Source organism: Symphalangus syndactylus, chromosome 11, assembly GCF_028878055.3.
Source record: "Symphalangus syndactylus isolate Jambi chromosome 11, NHGRI_mSymSyn1-v2.1_pri, whole genome shotgun sequence".
NCBI classification, from domain to species: Eukaryota; Metazoa; Chordata; class Mammalia; order Primates; family Hylobatidae; genus Symphalangus; species Symphalangus syndactylus.
In genome coordinates this window covers 113,545,006-113,563,526 of record NC_072433.2, presented here as the reverse complement: position 1 = coordinate 113,563,526, position 18,521 = coordinate 113,545,006, and the positions used below count along the sequence as shown (strand labels likewise).

Genomic DNA, 18,521 nt, shown 5'->3' with positions numbered 1-18,521 from the left:
CTTGATATGGTTATAAACTTGTTCTCCAGAGGTGGCTGACCCACTCTTGAATCACTAATGGGTTTTGAATAGAAAGCTTTGACACTGAACTTTAATAAAACTGTAATGTCAGACATGAATTTTTTTTTTTTTTTGAGATAAGGTCTGCTCTGTCGCCCAGGCTGGAGTGGCAGTGGCGTGATCTAGGCTCACTGCAAACTCCATCTCCTGGGTTCAAGTGATTCTCCTGCCTCAGCCTCCCATGTAGCTGGGACTACAGGTGTGCAAAAATGTTTTTTAAAATAATGACTATTGTAGCTGTTATGAAAGCATACTACTTGCCTGACATGGCTATGTGCTTTAGAGACATCATCACATTGACTGATTGATTGACTGAGACAAGGTCTTGCTCTGTCACTCAGGCTACAGTGCAATGGTGTGATCATGGCTCACTGCAGCCTCAGTCTCCCAGACTTCAGCAATTCTCCTGAGTAGCTGGGACTATAGGCATGCATCACCACACCTGGCTAATTTATTTTTATTTTTAGTAGAAATGGGATCTTGCTACATTGTCCAGGCTGATTTCAAACTCCTGAGCTCAGGCAATCCTCCTGCCTTGGCCTCCCAGAATCCTGGGATTATAGGGATGAGCCACTGCACCTGGCTGACACTATCATATTTAATCCTCATGCTGATACTTTTTACTGGTACTTTCAACCTTATCAATAAAATGGGGGGATATGGCCAAATATTTTGCTAAAGGTCACATAACTCATGAAATGTGGACTGAGGAATCAAGCATTGTCTTTTTTTTTTCTTTTTTTTGACTTCAAAGTTCATTTTCTTTCCTTTAAACCATTGTAACCCAAGAACTTAAATCCCTTTATCAGTTTTGAAATGATTACTTGGGAGGAAGGAAGTATAAGTGAGTTGGAAGTAGTAGATGGCAGGTGGAAAAAGAGTTAAAAAGCATAGTTAAGTCTTGGTTAAAAGAATTTACAAACTGACAAAACACAGTGTTAGCAGGGCGTTTCAACCAATGAGTATTTATTAAAAGCCAGAGGTGCACCAGGCACAGCTGTCCACTAGGCTAACAGATACAAACGATATAACCAATTCACTTATTAGCTTATCTGATTAAATAAAATACATTTCATAGAAATGATTATCAAATGCATTGCAGATAGAAACAGAATATCCTTTGTACTTACAGATCTTATGATACCCTAAACAATTATTAATAAAAACCAGTCAACCCATATGGTAAATATTTAGCAAACCACCAGTTATTTTATTTTAGTCAGCAAAGGATAAAAACATACAAATTTCATGCTGAAATGGATTTTAGCATTATTGAATGCTGAATACAGACATCCTGTTTCAAAACTACTAACATAGTCCACCTACAGTCTTAAAAATTCAGTGTTTTTCATCCTGTGTTAAATCACTATTATACCTTTTGGCTTAAAAATTAGGTTTGGTTTCAAAAGAAGTTTAATTTAGTACTTCAGTCACACGCCTCACAGATTCTTGATCAGGGCTGGGTAAGAATCAGTCCAATTAACTATTAGTTACAGTAACAAAACAAAACATAAACGAAATGTTAAATCCACCTTGCTTGATATTCTTGCCAAAAAGGAGTTGAGAAATTAAGATACACAGGTGATTTAAACCAGAACATAATAGGAGAACTAAAAAAAAAAAAAAAAAAAGACAAAATGTAGATGTTACTTGTTTGAAGCAAACCTGTCCACTTAGAGCCATTTATTGCCTTTTTGAGACTCATGGCTAATTCTTGAAAGGACCACAGTGAGTTTGTTGGTATATGATGTATCCTTTAGTTTGAAAGTCGTTAAGAGGGGTGTAAGGGAGAGGCAGGAAGGACTAAAAAGGCACAGGGTGGAGTGTTTGCTGACGCCATCGTGGTAATTATCCAAGAGAGTGTTCGCTGGGCCCTTCCTGAGACCTCCAGAGATGGGTCTGTTTTCTTCAGGCAGCAGCAGCAAAATCTTCCTCAGAGAGTCAAGGTCAACTTTTATTGCACAAGAACCAAAATTATTTCCCTCCCCACTTTCCTGAGCTGGAGACGTCCACATGCAATGTCTGGATTCTCATCTGCTTGCGCCTCTGACCAGCAGGGCGCACTCAAACAAAACGCCTCAGGAAGCACCTTCTTCAAAGGGAAACATGAGGTATTCCGATGGCCCAAGCAATCTGGTCGATCAGTCCCCATTCTCAAGCAGCTTCTGTAAGTTATTTTGTATCTTGAAATAAAAGAAAAGAAGCTCTTATTATTAAATAGAATGGAGTATATTAAGGGCATATTTGCTATAGTCTATATAACGTTCTAGATTATTCCACTTTGAATAAAAAGCTACAAAAGAGTTAAATTTAGGTGAGGCAAATAGATGCTTTTTCATAAACTAGAACTCTGACAATCCACTTTTTCTTTGGGACAGGGTCTCGCTCTGTCACCCAGGCTGGAGTGTAGTGACGTGATCATGGTTCACTGCGGCCCTGACTTCCTGGGCTCAAGTGATCCTCCCACCTCAGCCTCCCAAGTAGCTGGGACTTCAGGCGTGCACCGTCATGCCTGGCTAATTTTTGCACTTTTTGTATAGATTGAGTTTCATCATGTTTCTCAGGCTGATCTTGAACTCCTGGGCTCAAGTGATCCTCCTGCCTCAGCCTCCCAAAGTGTTGAGATTACAGGTATGAGCCACCATGTCCAGCTGACAATCCACTTTAAAATGAGAGAATATAAGGCTTAAAAAAAAAAATAAAAGAGAATGGCAGAAAGATGAAAATGTCAGTAGAAACTGAGATAAATGAGATGGAAGAAAAAGAACAAGGAACTGGCAACACCAGTGTGACCCAAATACATTAGAAGACAATGGGAAATTGGTCTTTACACAGCCCATTTGATGGTTTTAATAAGAAAAGTGCCACGTAATAATGTTTAACACTCCTGTTACTCCAATTAGATATTATTATTTAACATTTCCAAGAAGGTTGTGGATTTCACAGGGACAGAGACCAATCATGTCAGATGTTTGGATCTTAAGACGGGTCCAATGTTGGACATCAAAAATGTTCTCAGTAAATGACTGTTGAATAAAGGAACTTGTAAGAATTCAGAGCGGCTGGGTGCTGTGGCTCACGCCTGTAATCCCAGCACTTTGGGAGGACGAGGTGGGCAGATCACGAGGTCAGGAGTTCCAGACCAGCCTGGCCAACGTGGTGAAACTCTGTTTCTACTAAAAATATACAAATTAGCTGGGTGTGGTGGCAGGTGCCTGTAATCCTAGCTACTGGGAGGCTGAGGCAGGAGAATTGCTTGAACCCGGAAGGTGGAGGTTGCAGTGAGCCAAGATCGCGGCACTGCATTCCAGCCTGGGTGACAGAGCAAGACTCTGTCTCGGGAAAAAAAGCAAAGAAGAAAAAAAAAAGAATTCAGAGCAAGGAATTCTCAACAACCAGCACTGTGTTGGGAGTAGAAACCTTGCAGATGAAAGGAAAGAACATATTGTTTTTTTAGAGGAACAGTCTGTGATGTCCTATGCGTGTTCTCAGGTGAGTGAGGAGGAAGGAGATCCGATATGTAAGTGCCAGCAAAGGCATGCCTGCTCCTGAGCCACACGACACCACACAATGACAGGCTTTACACATGAAACCAAGGGCCAGGGAGCTGAAGTAGCAGGATGAGTTATGTGGGTAGTAAGCGGTGGAGCAGGGATAAGAACAAAGGCCTGACTCCAACATTTATGCTCTTTCTACTATACTGTTCCTTAATTCCACTTCCAGAACTAAGAAAATAAGTGTTTACTTCAGTTCCCATAAAAGACATTACCTTCTTCCCCCACTTTCTTGCTTTGTTTCTTCCTCATGTATCCCTCAGGACCAAAGATAAATGGAAAAACAGGAGTGGGAGGTAGAAAAAGGAATAAAACAAAGAACTGACATCCCAAATCCACAAAACACACCTACGATGACACACACACAAAACCCAAAATTAAAACAAAGGAGGGAAATCAGAAATTTACAGAGGAAAACCCAAATGGCCAATAAATGTATGAGAAGTTCAGCCTCAGTAATAATTAGGAAAATACAAGTAAAGACCACAGTGAGATCGAGCTTCACACTATCTGACTGGTAGTGGGAAGGCTGAATGGACTAGGATGGTACCTGTGGGAAGAAACTTTGAGGAGACGTTTGAAGACAGACTTCACTGGATTTGCCAACTAGTCAACCAGCGGCAGGTGAAAAGAGGGAGTGAAAAATTATTCTTAGATTTCCAATGAGAATGACTGAAAGAACAGTGATGCCATGAACAGAAATAGGGAAGTTATAAGCAGAGAAAGATCATGAGGTTTAGACATCACCGGCCCCCGAAGGCGAGAAGAAGGAATTGCTGGTATGCAGTATAACACCTTCAACAGCATGGAGCTGCTATTTTAAAGGCAGGCTGTGCTGCGCTAGTGCCCAGCTGCCTCTGAGGAAAGGTGCAGATGAATCAAAAAGAGCACGGGTGTGGCCTGGTACCTCTTTTTTATACTTAGATTCTTTTGAGCAATGTGTGCAACTTCTAACTTTTTAGAACATCAACACGTGCATTTTGACCCCAAATCTACTTTTTACTGAATCAGTTTCTGCTTTGAGACAAAGGTGGTCTCCACTGCTGCTCCTGTAAACCTCCCCAGCCTCCCTGCTAGGGTGTCTGAACCCTGCACAAGACCCGAGGCTGTTTGCCTGCTGTGAACAAGCCCTTCTGTTTTCAGTTCCCTGGTTACAGAATGTGGTGTCCCGGCCAGGCTCAGCGGGAGAGTGGGAAGAAACACAAAAGAAGGCAGCAGGATCCCATGTGTTTCTAATCCAAAGAATATCATTGGTATGTAAGAGTGAACAAAATTGAAAATTAATACCACTCCATTCTCTGGGTTGCATGAAAGCCAAACATTTGTAAGCATTTCATTAAAAAAAAAATCGTTTATCTTCAATTCTCAGAAACTAATGTTTTAGAAAGGAAAAAAGCTAACCCATACCTTCTCTAGGTTGATTCTTGATGTAAAGAACTTTCCACATTTGCCCATAAATAGAATGATTTAATATGAATTCTCTGACCTGACTTGGTTTAGAACATAAGTTTGGAAACTCCTTTGCTTTTAATACTTTAGCTGTTAAATACTAACTAACACTGAGTGTAGGAAAACAAAGATAATTTTATTCATTTGTATTTAATATGAAATTTTACTGATTTGTATTTAATATGAAGAAATATGTCTTCCCAAGTAAGCATAACTGTACTATGATGTAAAGCAACCAAATACTGGGCATTTGTGACAGCAGTTCTAACTGAACACTGGATTCTTCTCTCTAAGCCTTTCCTGAAGGATTAGAGTAAAAACAAAGTAGTTATCAGACAAAGGAGAAGAAAATAAGACATGTAAATCAGGTTATTTCTGGGATATTTCTGGCATGCCTATCTTCTTCTCCAGCTCACCTTCCTGCTGCCTTCTAAGAATGCCACAAGCTAAGGACCGATTTGCCCTAGGGTTTGGACTGTAGATACTTTGAGGTAAAGGTACATCTGTGGCCTTATCAACAAAGCCTAAAGCTGAATTCTGAGGAACAGTAAAGCAGAGAGCTTCTAAGCACAACTCTGCAGTCAGACAGGCCTGGTTCAGGTTCCAGATCTGCTGACTTTATTTATATATTTTTCTTCTAATGCTCTCTCAGCAGACTCATGTCTGCTGCCTTTCTAGGTGTGTCACCTTCAGCAAGCTAATTTGAAACTCTGATTCTTCCCCTATCAGATAGGGAACAATGACACCTATCTTCCATGGTTCTAATAGGACTTACATGCAATATTTTACATATGGGAACAGTCAGCCTGGGTGGAGTTGGGGCTGTACTTTCTGGCCAAGCCAGTGGTTGGTCTCCAGTTCACTCCCTACTATGTCTCTATACTGAGCTCCGATGTCAGTGGTCACTTACCATTGGGCCCTGTGCTATAAAGTAATATGTCTAATCAAGGAGGAAAAACAAAAGACCTACAAGACTATGTATTTCGAGGAAAATGAGATTAAAACCTATTTCTTTGTGGAAATAAAAAATATTCTTCCACATTTACTATGAAAAGCCCCTAGCCGGGGTTGATCATATAGGTTTATTGTGGCACACTAACAGCATCTGAGTGTGTAATCCCTGACCTGACCTGGGGCAACCAGTAGGCACTGTGACTGCCCCCATACATGGAAAGAAATAGGTCACCTTTTCTAATTTCACTATGTTAGCTGTAAGCTCTTGACAGAGAACCTCCACATTGAACTGTACTTGTGACCCCAGGCCAGATGGTGCTGCCTGTCTGTAAGAAAAAAGAGAAAAATTATTATGGGCAGGGATGACAAGGAAAGAAGTGGAATGAACGCATTTAAAATGTATTTGAACAGAAAATTGGTTTATAATAGAAGAGAGTGAACATTTCATTTGTTAATATTAGACAAAGCCCTGCAGTAATCCTCAACTCCAGGCTAGATGTTTAGGGAACTAATTCTTAAAAGCTCAGCTGGAAATCTCTTAAGCTATTTCTGTTTAAGTGGATATGGTGTGTTTTGGCTTCTAAACAAAAATCAGGCAATTATTTTCAAGCACGTGGTTTCTTAGAACCATTTTATTAACCCCTAATATCCTCTCTGTCTCCACTAGAGCATAAACATACAAGAATTATTGCACTTTTCAGCTATTTATACTAGAACTTTAAAAGTTTAGGAATGTCTTTATCTAGTTAATCAAATGTCCCTTGAAATGTGAGACTTTTGTAGTTTCTTCTTTGAGATTTATCATACAACTATAATTGCCCTTGTCTTATAATAAGGCGTGAGCCACTGTGCCTGGCCTGGAGTCACTTCTTATCTCTATGCCAATATTAACTTTTTGAACAAGATGGGAGAAAGTAAGGGCAGAGTATGAATCCATACCAAACTGTTTATTAGGCTTTTGTATTTTATTAGTTCAAGTGTGTATTTATGGGTCAAAAATAACCTGTATACCTGCATACATGTAAGCCACCTAATGGTAATTCCTACAGAGTAAAGAAAGGTCCCAGAATGGCATAACACAGTATTTCTCAAAGTACAGAGCTCAGACCATTGCCATCAGCACCTCCTGGGAACTTGCTGGAAATGCACATTCTCAGGCCTTATCCCAGACCTACTCTATCAGGCACTCTGGAGATGAGCCCTGAAATCTGTTTAAACAATTCTAGATAATTCTGATGCAAATTAAAGTTTGAGAGCCACTGGTAGACTGAGGAGTCCATGGTCTTTGTAGTTATATAGACCTGTAGCTGAATCTGCAAACTGTAAGACATTAAACTAATTATTACACTGAATCTCAGTTTCCTTCATCTGTAAAATGGGAATAACAGTTCTATTCTAAGGTTATGGTGAAAATATAATGAGGAAAAAATCATTTGTATTTGTATGTGTATGTATCCATTCTAATAGAGCCTTAAGGATGTGGTGACTACTCTCTCAGGAAATATCCCTACTTCAAAAACTTGGGTTAAATGTACACTTTCTAATATGTCATAAATTATTTCACTTTTTAGGCAATGTGTCAAAATCTTCTTGTAAAGAGGTTTAAGGAAAAGAGCTCTACATCTGAAAAGGTTTAATTAGGCCAGGCATGTTAAAAAAAGACTGATGGAAAATCTTCACAGACACATTCAACGAATTACTAGTCACAACGATCTTGACAGTGGTCAAGAGTTTTGCAAATAAGTGAGTTAATATAAAAAGTTATGCATGATAAAATGTGCTGAGTTTCTTGAATTGCTTCTTTCTCTGAGTGTCTTGATTTACTGCCATTTTACTAAGGTAAACTTGCGTAGTTTAATAAATGGGGCAAGGTCACAACTGCATCTTAGCATATTAGAGCAAGATAATATAAAATTAGGCTTGTTTCTTGCCTTATTACTAGCAACATTACAACAACTCCAAAATAGTACAGGGTTAGGTCATTCATTTCTAGACCCTCCTACCTTTTTACTTTCCACATATACACTTAACAAAATGTCTCATACAGAATGCATCTCCAGTTAATGTTTACTAAGAAGGATGCTAAGTTCAGGTCAATGATTATATTAAGCAGAATGGCAAGCAGATGACAGCAATAGAGGCAATCGTCTTACTCAGTATTATGGGTGTCCACAATGGAGGTTAGTAACCCCAGCTGCTCCTCCAGAGTATTAATTCTATATCTCATGTAGAAGGTCGACATGATTAGTGCACAGACCCTGGAAAGGGATGAAAGAGAAACTTTCGTTAGGTTAACCGCCAGGATCTGATGTTCATAAAACAACTCAGTGCCAATGTGGTACACTTGAGGCAAGGCATTTTCCAAAATAACTTGGTAAAGAGATTTTAAAAACATCCTTTTTAAACAGGCTGATGCTTGTTATAAAACTTACAGCTAGAAGAGACTTGAAATCCTCTAGTCCAAGTCCCCCAATTTGCAAATAATGGCCCTTCTAATAGCATTGGTCAGAGCCAGATCCAAGTTGGAGTATCAAGCCAGTGTTCCTCCTCCCTGCGGTACTACCATCCTCTGCTAGAAGAGCCTGGGCAGACAGTCCCCAGCCGCGTTCTCTGGTGACTCCCTCCTTTATCTGGAAACCAGACTGGGCATATTTTCCTTGGTTGGGAGGAACAGCCTAGAACTGGGTCAGGCTATTTTCAGAAGAACATTTGGTTACACACTAGAAGTTAAAAAAGTTGATGCCTACATTTTTGGTAAAGGGGATGAAGATAACATTTTCAAGTTGTGTTGGCCCCTGTTCAGGGGACATGGGACAGATGGCAAAACAAAATTATAGCTAGATGGAAGGACTAGGTTCTAGTGTTGAATACCACTGCAGAATGACTAAAGTTAACAATGATAGAGTTTCAAATAGCTAAAAGAAGGATACTGAATGTTCTCAACACAAAGAGATGATAAGGGTGATGGATATGCTAATTACCCAGATCTGATCAGTATACATCATACGTATCAAAACATCACTATGTACTCCATAAATACCTACAATGGTTATATGTCACTTAAAAAAATAAAGTAAAACAAATAACAAGGGTAAAGATGCTTCACAATTCACAGAGCAATTTCCCAACTAATGGTACCCACTCAGAACTTAGTCCTCTGCAGGGTTTGGCACAACCATGAAAATGTGACCTAAGCCTAAGAAAAAAAAGCTGAAGTAGGAGACAGAAATTGTCAAAGTAAAGATGCGGGTCACATTTCAGACAACTGAGATTTACAGTAGGCCTCAGCAATGTGAAGAGATTACTCCTTTAGCGAATGGAATCATTTTCTTAGTCACTCACAGTAAATTCATGTACTTACACAATTGCATAGAATATAAGAATATGGTGAAGCATCGGACATTTCTGAGACTTGACTTCATGTAAGATTCCAACAGTTTCTGACAGACCTGTTGGGTGGAAAACAAAAAACAACTGCTTAAAACCGTAACACACTTCTTTTATCCAGCAATATCCCTATGGGGTAGTTGAGAGAGGTAATTATTCCCAGGTAGAAGAAATCAGAGAAAATATCAACTGAAGCCTCCCAGTTGTCATTTTAACCAGTAGTACAATTCCTTCCAACACATTTCATTGATTACATACCTATCCACAGCCTTCTTTGTGTCAAGCATTGTGTTGGAATCAATGATGAACAATATAACAATATCCTTGCTCTCTTACCAGTATAGCTAGTTATTAGAATAATTAGTAAATAAGACACTTGAGTTTTACTGGAAAATTTTTTGTTTTTTTGAGATAGTCTCACTTGTTGCCCAGGTGACAGTGGCGTAATCACAGCTCATTGCAGCCTTGACCTCCTGGGCTCAAGCAATCCTCCTGCCTCAGCCTCCCAAGTAGCTGGAACTACAGACATGTACCATACCCAGCTGATTTTTAAATTTTTTGTAGAGATAGGGTCTCACTCTGTTGCCCAGGCTGGTCATGAACTCCTTGGACTCAAGCAATCCTCCCACCTTGGCCTCCCAAAGTGCTGGGGTTACAGTAAGAGAAATTTTTGAAAGATAATCTCATGTATTCAGAATCATGAAGTGACCTCCATGAAGGCTATTCACTTTTGCATCCCCCACCGTAAGCATAGAACTGGGTACTGTTTGCTAAATGAATAAATGAATTAATATGCAAAGACCTATAATACACAGGGAGGAAAGGGACTATGAAAAGCAGTCATAAGGTGAAACATGGGGACGCTTTAAAAGTTACAAATAGGCCGGGCATGGTGGCTCATGCCTATAATCCCAGCATTTCGGGAGGCCGAGGCGGGTGGATCACTAGAGGTCAGGAGTTCGAGACTAGCCTGACCAACATGGTGAAACGCTGTCTCTACCAAAAATACAAAAATTAGCTAGGCGTTGTGGTGTGCGTCTGTAATACCAGCTACTCAGGAGGCTGAGGCACGAGAATTGCTTGAACCCAAGAGGCAGAGGTTGCAGTGAGCCGAGATCATGTCATTGCACTACAGCAGCCTGGGTGATAGAGCAAGATGCTGTCTTAAAAAAAAAAAAAAAAGTTACCAACAGACATCTCCAACACTTCTAAACCCACCCCCACAAGACATCCATTCCTCACCCTGTGCAGGGAGACTCTTGGCTTTTCCTTCAGGTACTCTGTTCACATGGGCATCTGCCCGAGTTGGCTTTGCTTCTCCCTTGGAGACATTCAGAACTGTTTGTGATTCTGTCACATGGAAATCTACTAAGCCAAAATGGAGCTGGGTAAGTTTTCCCTCCAATGTATTTAAAAACAGGATAAATCTCCAAGTAAATCAATCCCTTAACATGCATAATGGTCAAGAATATGAATGGATCGTCTCACAAGTTAGTTGTGCTGGCTGGGGCTGAAATTGAATGCTTAAGCAAATAAGTAATAAAGTGATATAAGGATAGTCTTTCATTTTCCAACCAACTCATATGGATAATTCAGCTGTAACAATTAAAAATATTATTGAAATAAGAAGGAAGAAAATAGGCCGGGCACGGTGGCTCACGCCTGTAATCCCAGCACTTTGGGAGGCTGAGGTGGGTGGATCATGAGGTCAGGAGTTCGAGACCAGCCTGACCAACATGGTGAAACCCCGTCTCTACTAAAAATACAAAAATTAGCCGGGCTTGGTGGCGTATGCCTGTAATCCCAGCTACTCAGGAGGCTGAGGCAGGAGAATTGCTTGAACCCGGGGGGTGGAGGTTGCAGGAGCCGAGATCGCGCCATTGCACTCCAGCCTCAAAACACACACACACACACACACACACACACACACACACATACACAAAAACAAAAACAAAATTTTATGTTTTTTCTCTCAACTACCCCAATATTAAGTCTATTTAAGAGACCTCTGTTAAATGTGCATAAAAGGAAATGAATTTTTACCACATGGGCAATTCTTTTCCCTCGAACTCTAACGGCATCCTTTCTCCAGATTCCATTCCTGATTTTTAACTAGGATGACAATGTGGGGTTTTTTCTTTCTTTTATTTTCTCTTTTTTTTTTTTAAGAGGTGGGGTGAGGATGTTTTGAGGGGAATTAAATTTTAGTCAAAATACAACAATTTCCCAAACCTCGAGAGTTCTCAGATTCAGGAGTTTGAGAACCAGAACTGCTGTATCCTTCCAAGTCTTGCCTTCTTTGTTGAACCACTCCATCCAGATCTGAGAATTCATCATTGAAATCCTGAAAGAAACAGTGAAATGAAGACAGGCTGATATTCCCTTAGTAAACAGGCAGGGCTTTGTAACTCCCAGCCCTTTCACCTAGGCCTGACCTATAAAACAGAATAGAAGGAAGGATTGCTCCATACGACTGGGATTTTCCCAACAGATGACTGAGTATCTGGTTACTGAAACGGATTTTTCAGGCAGTTAAAATTCCGTCAACAAACACTGGCCAACTTGTTTGAAACACGAAATGTGTAGAAAAACACCCGGAATACGGATAATTGAGAAGCTTCCAGTGTGAAGCTGAAGAGGTTTCATTAGCACTTTTTTTTTTTTTTTTCCACATGTATGTTATATGATTATTTATTTATTTATTTTTTTAAATTTTATTTATTATACTTTAGGTTTTAGGGTACATGTGCACAATGTGCAGGTTTGTTACATATGTATCCATGTGCCGTGTTGATTTCCTGCACCCATTAACTCGTCATTTAGCATTAGGTATATCTCCTAATGCTGTCCCTCCCCCCTCCCCCCACCCCACAACAGTCCCCGGAATGTGATGTTCCCCTTCCTGTGTCCATGAGTTCTCATTGTTCAATTCCCACCTATGAGTGAGAACATGCGGTGTTTGGTTTTTTGTCCTTGCGATAGTTTACTGAGAATGATGTTTTCCAGTTTCATCCATGTCCCTACAAAGGGCATGAACTCATCATTTTTTATGGCTGCATAGTATTCCATGGTGTATATGTGCCACATTTTCTTAATCCAGTCTATCGTTGTTGGACATTTGGGTTGGTTCCAACTCTTTGCTATTGTGAATAGTGCCACAATAAACATACGTGTGCATGTGTCTTTATAGCAGCATGATTTATAGACCTTTGGGTATATACCCAGTAATGGGATGGCTGGGTCAAATGGTATTTCTAGTTCTAGATCCCTGAGGAATTGCCACACTGACTTCCACAATGGTTGAACTAGTTTACAGTCCCACCAACAGTGTAAAAGTGTTCCTATTTCTCCACATCCTCTCCAGCACCTGTTGTTTCTTGCTTTTTTAATGATGGCCATTCTAACTGGTGTGAGATGGTATCTCACTGTGGTTTTGATTTGCATTTCTCTGATGGCCAGTGACGATGAGCATTTCTTCATGTGTTTTTTGGCTGCATAAATGTCTTCTTTTGAGAAGTGTCTGTTCATGTCCTTTGCCCACTTTTTGATGGGATTGTTTGTTTTTTTCTTGTAAATTTGTTTGAGTTCATTGTAGATTCTGGATATTAGCCCTTTGTCAGATGAGTAGGTTGCAAAAATTTTCTCCCATTCTGTAGGTTGCCTGTTCACTCTGATGGTAGTTTCTTTTGCTGTGCAGAAGCTCTTTAGTTTAATGAGATCCCATTTGTCAATTTTGGCTTTTGTTGCCATTGCTTTTGGTGTTTTAGACATGAAGTCCTTGCCCACGCCTATGTCCTGAATGGTATTGCCTAGGTTTTCTTGTAGGATTTTAATGGTTTTAGGTCTAACATTTAAGTCTTTAATCCATCTTGAATTAATTTTTGTATAAGGTGTAAGGAAGGGATCCAGTTTCAGCTTTCTACATATGGCTAGCCAGTTTTCCCAGCACCATTTATTAAATAGGGAATCCTTTCCCCATTGCTTGTTTTTGTCAGGTTTGTCAAAGATCAGATAGTTGTAGATATGCAGCATCATTTCTGAGGGCTCTGTTCTGTTCCATTGATCTATATCTCTGTTGTGGTACCAGTACCATGCTGTTTTGGTTACTGTAGCCTTGTAGTATAGTTTGAAGTCAGGTAGCGTGATGCCTCCAGCTTTGTTCTTTTGGCTTAGGATTGACTTGGCGATGCGGGCTCTTTTTTGGTTCCATATGAATTTTAAAGTAGTTTTTTCCAATTCTGTGAAGAAAGTCATTGGTAGCTTGATGGGGATGGCATTGAATCTATAAATTACCTTGGGAAGTATGGCCATTTTCACGATATTGATTCTTCCAACCCATGAGCATGGAATGTTCTTCCATTTGTTTGTATCCTCTTATTTCATTGAGCAGTGGTTTGTAGTTCTCTTTGAAGAGGTCCTTCACATCCCTTGTAAGTTTGATTCCTAGGTATTTTATTCTCTTTGAAGCAATTGTGAATGGGAGTTCACTCATGATTTGGCTCTCTGTTTGTCTGTGATTGGTGTACAAGAATGCTTGTGATTTTTGTACATTGATTTTGTATCCTGAGACTTTGCTGAAGTTGCTAATCAGCTTAAGGAGATTTTGGGCTGAGACAATGGGATTTTCTAGATATACAATCATGTCATCTGCAAACAGGGACAGTTTGACTTCCTCTTTTCCTAATTGAATACCCTTTATTTCCTTCTGCCTGATTGCTCTGGCCAGAACTTCCAGCACTATGTTGAATAGGAGTGGTGAGAGAGGGCATCCCTGTCTTGTGTCAGTTTTCAGAGGGAATGCTTCCAGTTTTTGCCCATTCAGTATGATATTGGCTGTGGGTTTGTCATATATAGCTCTTATTATTTTGAGATACGTCCCATCAATACCTAATTTATTGAGAGTTTTTAGCATGAAGGTTGTTGAATTTTGTCAAAAGCCTTTTCTGCATCTATTGAGATAATCATGTGGTTTTTGTCTTTGGTTCTGTTTATATGCTGGATTACATTTATTGATTTGCGTATGTTGAACCAGCCTTGCATCCCAGGGATGAAGCCCACTTGATCATGGTGTATAAGCTTTTTGATGTGCTGCTGGATTCGGTTTGCCAGTATTTTATTGAGGATTTTTGCATCAATGTTCATCAAGGATATTGGTCTAAAATTCTCTTTTTCGCTTGTGTCTCTGCCTGGCTTTGGTATCAGGACGATGCTAGCTTCATAAAACGTGTTAGGGAGGATTCCCTCTTTTTCTGTCGATTGGAATAGTTTCAGAAGGAATGGTACCAGTTCCTCCTTGTACCTCTGGTAGAATTCAGCTGTGAATCCATCAGGTCCTGGACTCTTTTTGGTTGGTAAGCTATTGATTATTGCCACAATTTCAGAACCTGTTATTGGTCTATTCAGAGATTCGACTTCTTCCTGATTTAGTCTTGGGAGAGTGTATTTGTCGAGGAATTTATCCATTTCTTCTAGATTTTCTAGTTTATTTGCATAGAGGTGTTTGTAGTATTCTCTGATGGTAGATTGTATTTCTGTGGGATCGGTGGTGATATCCCCTTTTTCATTTTTTATTGCATCTATTTGATTCTTCTCTCTTTTCTTCTTTATTAGTCTTGCTAGCGGTCTATCAATTTTGTTGATCTTCTCAAAAAACCAGCTCCTGGATTCATTAATTTTTTGAAGGGTTTTTTGTGTCTCTATTTCCTTCAGTTCTGCTCTGATTTTAGTTATTTCTAGCCTTCTGCTAGCTTTTGAATGTGTTTGCTCTTGCTTTTCTAGTTCTTTTAATTGTGATGTTAGGGTGTCATTTTGGATCTTTCCTGCTTTCTCTTGTGGGCATTTAGTGCTATAAATTTCCCTCTACACACTGCTTTGAATGTGTCCCAGAGATTCTGGTATGTTGTGTCTTTGTTCTCGTTGGTTTCAAAGAACATCTTTATTTCTGCCTTCATTTCATTATGTACCCAATAGTCATTCAGGAGCAGGTTGTTCAGTTTCCATGTAGTTGAGCGGTTTTGCGTGAGTTTTTTAATCCTTAGTTCTAGTTTGATTGCACTGTGGTCTGAGAGACAGTTTGTTATAATTTCTGTTCTTTTACATTTGCTGAGGAGAGCTTTACTTCCAACTATGTGGTCAATTTTGGAATAGGTGTGGTGTGGTGCTGAAAAAAATGTATATTCTGTTGATTTGGGGTGGAGAGTTCTGTAGATGTCTATTAGGTCCACTTTGTTTAGAGCTGAGTTCAATTCGTGGATATCCTTGTTAACTTTCTGTCTTGTTGATCTGTCTAATGTTGACAGTGGGGTGTTAAAATCTCCCATTATTATTGTGTGGGAGTTTAAGTCCCTTTGTAGGTCACTCAGGACTTGCTTTATGAATCTGGGTGCTCCTGTGTTGGGTGCATATATATTTAGGATAGTTAGCTCTTCTTGTTGAATTGATCCCTTTACCATTATGTAATGGCCTTCTTTGTCTCTTTTGATCTTTGTTGGTTTAAAGTCTATTTTATCAGAGACTAGGATTGCAACCCCTGCCTTTTTTTGTTTTCCAGTTGCTTGATAGATCTTCCTCCATCCCTTTATTTTGAGTCTATGTGTGTCTCTGCACGTGAGATGGGTTTCCTGAATACAGCACACTGATGGGTCCTGACTCCTTATCCAGTTTGCCAGTCTGTGTCTTTTAATTGGCGCATTTAGCCCATTTACATTTAACGTTAATATTGTTATGTGTGAATCTGATCCTGTCATTATGATGTTAGTTGGTTATTTTGCTCATTAGTTGGTGCAGTTTCTTCCTAGCCTCGATGGTCTTTACAATTTGGCATGTTTTTGCAGTGGCTGGTACCGGTTGTTCCTTTCCATGTTTAGTGCTTCCTTCAGGAGCTCTTTTAGGGCAGGCTTGGTGGTGACAAAATCACTCAGTGTTTGCTTGTCTGTAAAGTATTTTATTTCTCCTTCACTTATGAAGCTTAGTTTGGCTGGATAGGAAATTCTGCGTTGAAAATTCGTTTCTTTAAGAATGTTGAATATCGGCCCCCACTCTCTTCTGGCTTGTAGAGTTTCTGCTGAGAGATCAGCTGTTAGTCTGATGGGCTTCCCTTTGTGGGTAACTCGACCTTTCTCTCTGGCTGCCCTTAACATTTTTTCCTTCATTTCAACTTTGGTGAATCTGACAATTGTGTGTCTTGGAGTTGCTCTTCTCGAGGAGTATCTTTGTGGCGTTCTCTGTATTTCCTGAATCTGAATGTTGGCCTGCCTTGCTAGATTGGGGAAGTTCTCCTGGATAATATCTTGCAGAGTGTTTTCCAACTTGGTTCCATTCTCCCCGTCATTTTCAGGTACACCAATCAGACGTAGGTTTGGTCGTTTCACGTAGTCCCAAATTTCTTGGAGGCTTTGTTCATTTCTTTTTATTCTTTTTTCTCTAGACTTCCCTTCTCACTTCATTTCATTCATTTCATCTTCCATCAGCGATACCCTTTCTTCCAGTTGATCGCGTCTGCTACTGAGGCTTCTGCAATCTTCACGTAGTTCTCGAAACTTGGCTTTCAGCTCCATCATCTCCTTTAAGCCCTTCTCTCCATTGGTTATTCTAGTTATCCATTCTTCTAATTTTTTTTCAAAGTTTTTAACTTCTTTGCTATTGTTTTGAATTTCCTCCCGTAGCTCAGAGTAGTTTGATCGTCTGAAGCCTTCTTCTCTCAACTCGTCAAAGTCATCCTCCATCCAGCTTTGTTCCGTTGCTGGTGAGGAACTGCGTTCCTTTGGAGGAGGAGAGGTGCTCTGCTTTTTAGAGTTTCCAGTTTTTCTGCTCTGTTTTTTCCTCATCTTTGCGGTTTTATCTACTTTTGGGCTTTGATGATGGTGATGTACAGATGGGTTTTTGGTGTGGATGTCCTTTCTGTTTGTTAGTTTTACTTCTACCAGACAGGACCCTTAGCTGCAGGTCTGTTGGAGTTTACTAGAGGTCCACTCCAGACCCTGTTTGGCTGGGTGTCAACAGGGGTGGCTCAAGCAGAAATGCAGAAATCACCAGTCTTCTGTGTCGCTGGGGCTGGGAGCTGGAGACCGGAGCTGTTCCTATTCGGCCATCTTGGCTCCACCTTCCTCATTAGCACTTTGTAATGAGAAAACCTGATTACTACAGACATATATAAGAGAAAAAAATAGAAAGCTTTAAATTCAAGTTCAAATATGTAGACAGAAAGATATTACTAAATTATAGTTTTTTTAAAAAAGTATTGGAAACAGAAAAGGAAAAATGGCTTTAGCCAATTAGACCCTGAAAGTAAAGTTTAAGCTTTTTTTCTGTCCTCAACTAAATCAAAACAGGGCTAGTGATAGTACATTTAAATTTTAGAAAGATGATGGAGGAGTAGGGTAAAAAGCACAGACGTTCTACTTTGTATTCTGTTGGTTCCCCAAAGTGCTTAAGAACTGAAGAGACAAATGGTGTCATTAAAATGTCCTGGCAAAGGTACAATTAGGCTGAGCTTTTAACAATTTAGTCAGCTGCCAAATGAAGAAGAGACTCATCTTGTAAGCAAATTACCAACCTTTCACCTTGACGTAGCTGTCTTTTGTTCATCTCAACACTCATTTCGATTTCATACAAGGATTTATAGGAGAAGGAAAATTGAAAATTTCTTCAATTTAATGATTTCTTGAATGCCTATCTTGTATCAGGCAGTATGCAAAGCTCCTTACATACATGATTGCATTTAACCTTCACAGCCACATCATGAAGCTGGTATTTTAATGGATGAAGAAACTGAGTCAAAGCAGTTAAAGAGCTTGCCTGATGATACAACATAGCTGGGTGGAGCCCAGATTTAAAACCAGGTTTCTTGGATTCCAAATCATATGTGTTACATTATATTCTGTACTGCTTCCCACTGCTGTTTTTCAAGGTATATTTTTAAGAAATTGAGATAAAATTCAGGTAACATAAAATCCACCATTTAAAAGTATACAATTCAGAGGTGTTTAGAATATTCACAGTGTTGTACAGCCATGGCTACAATCTTGTTCTGGAATATTTCCATCACCCCCCAAAGAAAGCCCATACCCATTAGCAGTCACTCTCAATTTCTCCCTCACCCCATTCTCTGGCAACCAC

General features: G+C 39.7%; 1 protein-coding gene across 16 annotated transcripts in view; it reads right to left on the bottom strand.

Moving 5' to 3' along the window:
* Positions 1-998: 998 nt before the first annotated feature.
* GRAMD2B (GRAM domain containing 2B) overlaps positions 999-18,521 on the bottom strand; it is a 137,934-nt gene continuing 120,411 nt past the window's right edge. For 4 of the 16 annotated variants that reach the window (XM_055299137.2, XM_063612977.1, XM_055299139.2 and 1 more), the window contains 6 exons: positions 11,637-11,748; positions 10,647-10,769; positions 9,379-9,466; positions 8,171-8,275; positions 6,250-6,343; positions 999-2,243 (listed from right to left, as the gene is read on the bottom strand). In XM_055299137.2, coding sequence (XP_055155112.1) covers positions 2,202-2,243; positions 6,250-6,343; positions 8,171-8,275; positions 9,379-9,466; positions 10,647-10,769; positions 11,637-11,748 — 564 coding nt within the window. In that variant the 3' untranslated portion in view covers positions 999-2,201. Of the gene's footprint in view, positions 2,244-6,249; positions 6,344-8,170; positions 8,276-9,378; positions 9,467-10,646; positions 10,773-11,636; positions 11,749-18,521 lie in introns of all 16 variants that reach the window. The other 12 variants (XM_055299136.2, XM_055299138.2, XM_055299140.2 and 9 more) reach the window with 5 other exon arrangements.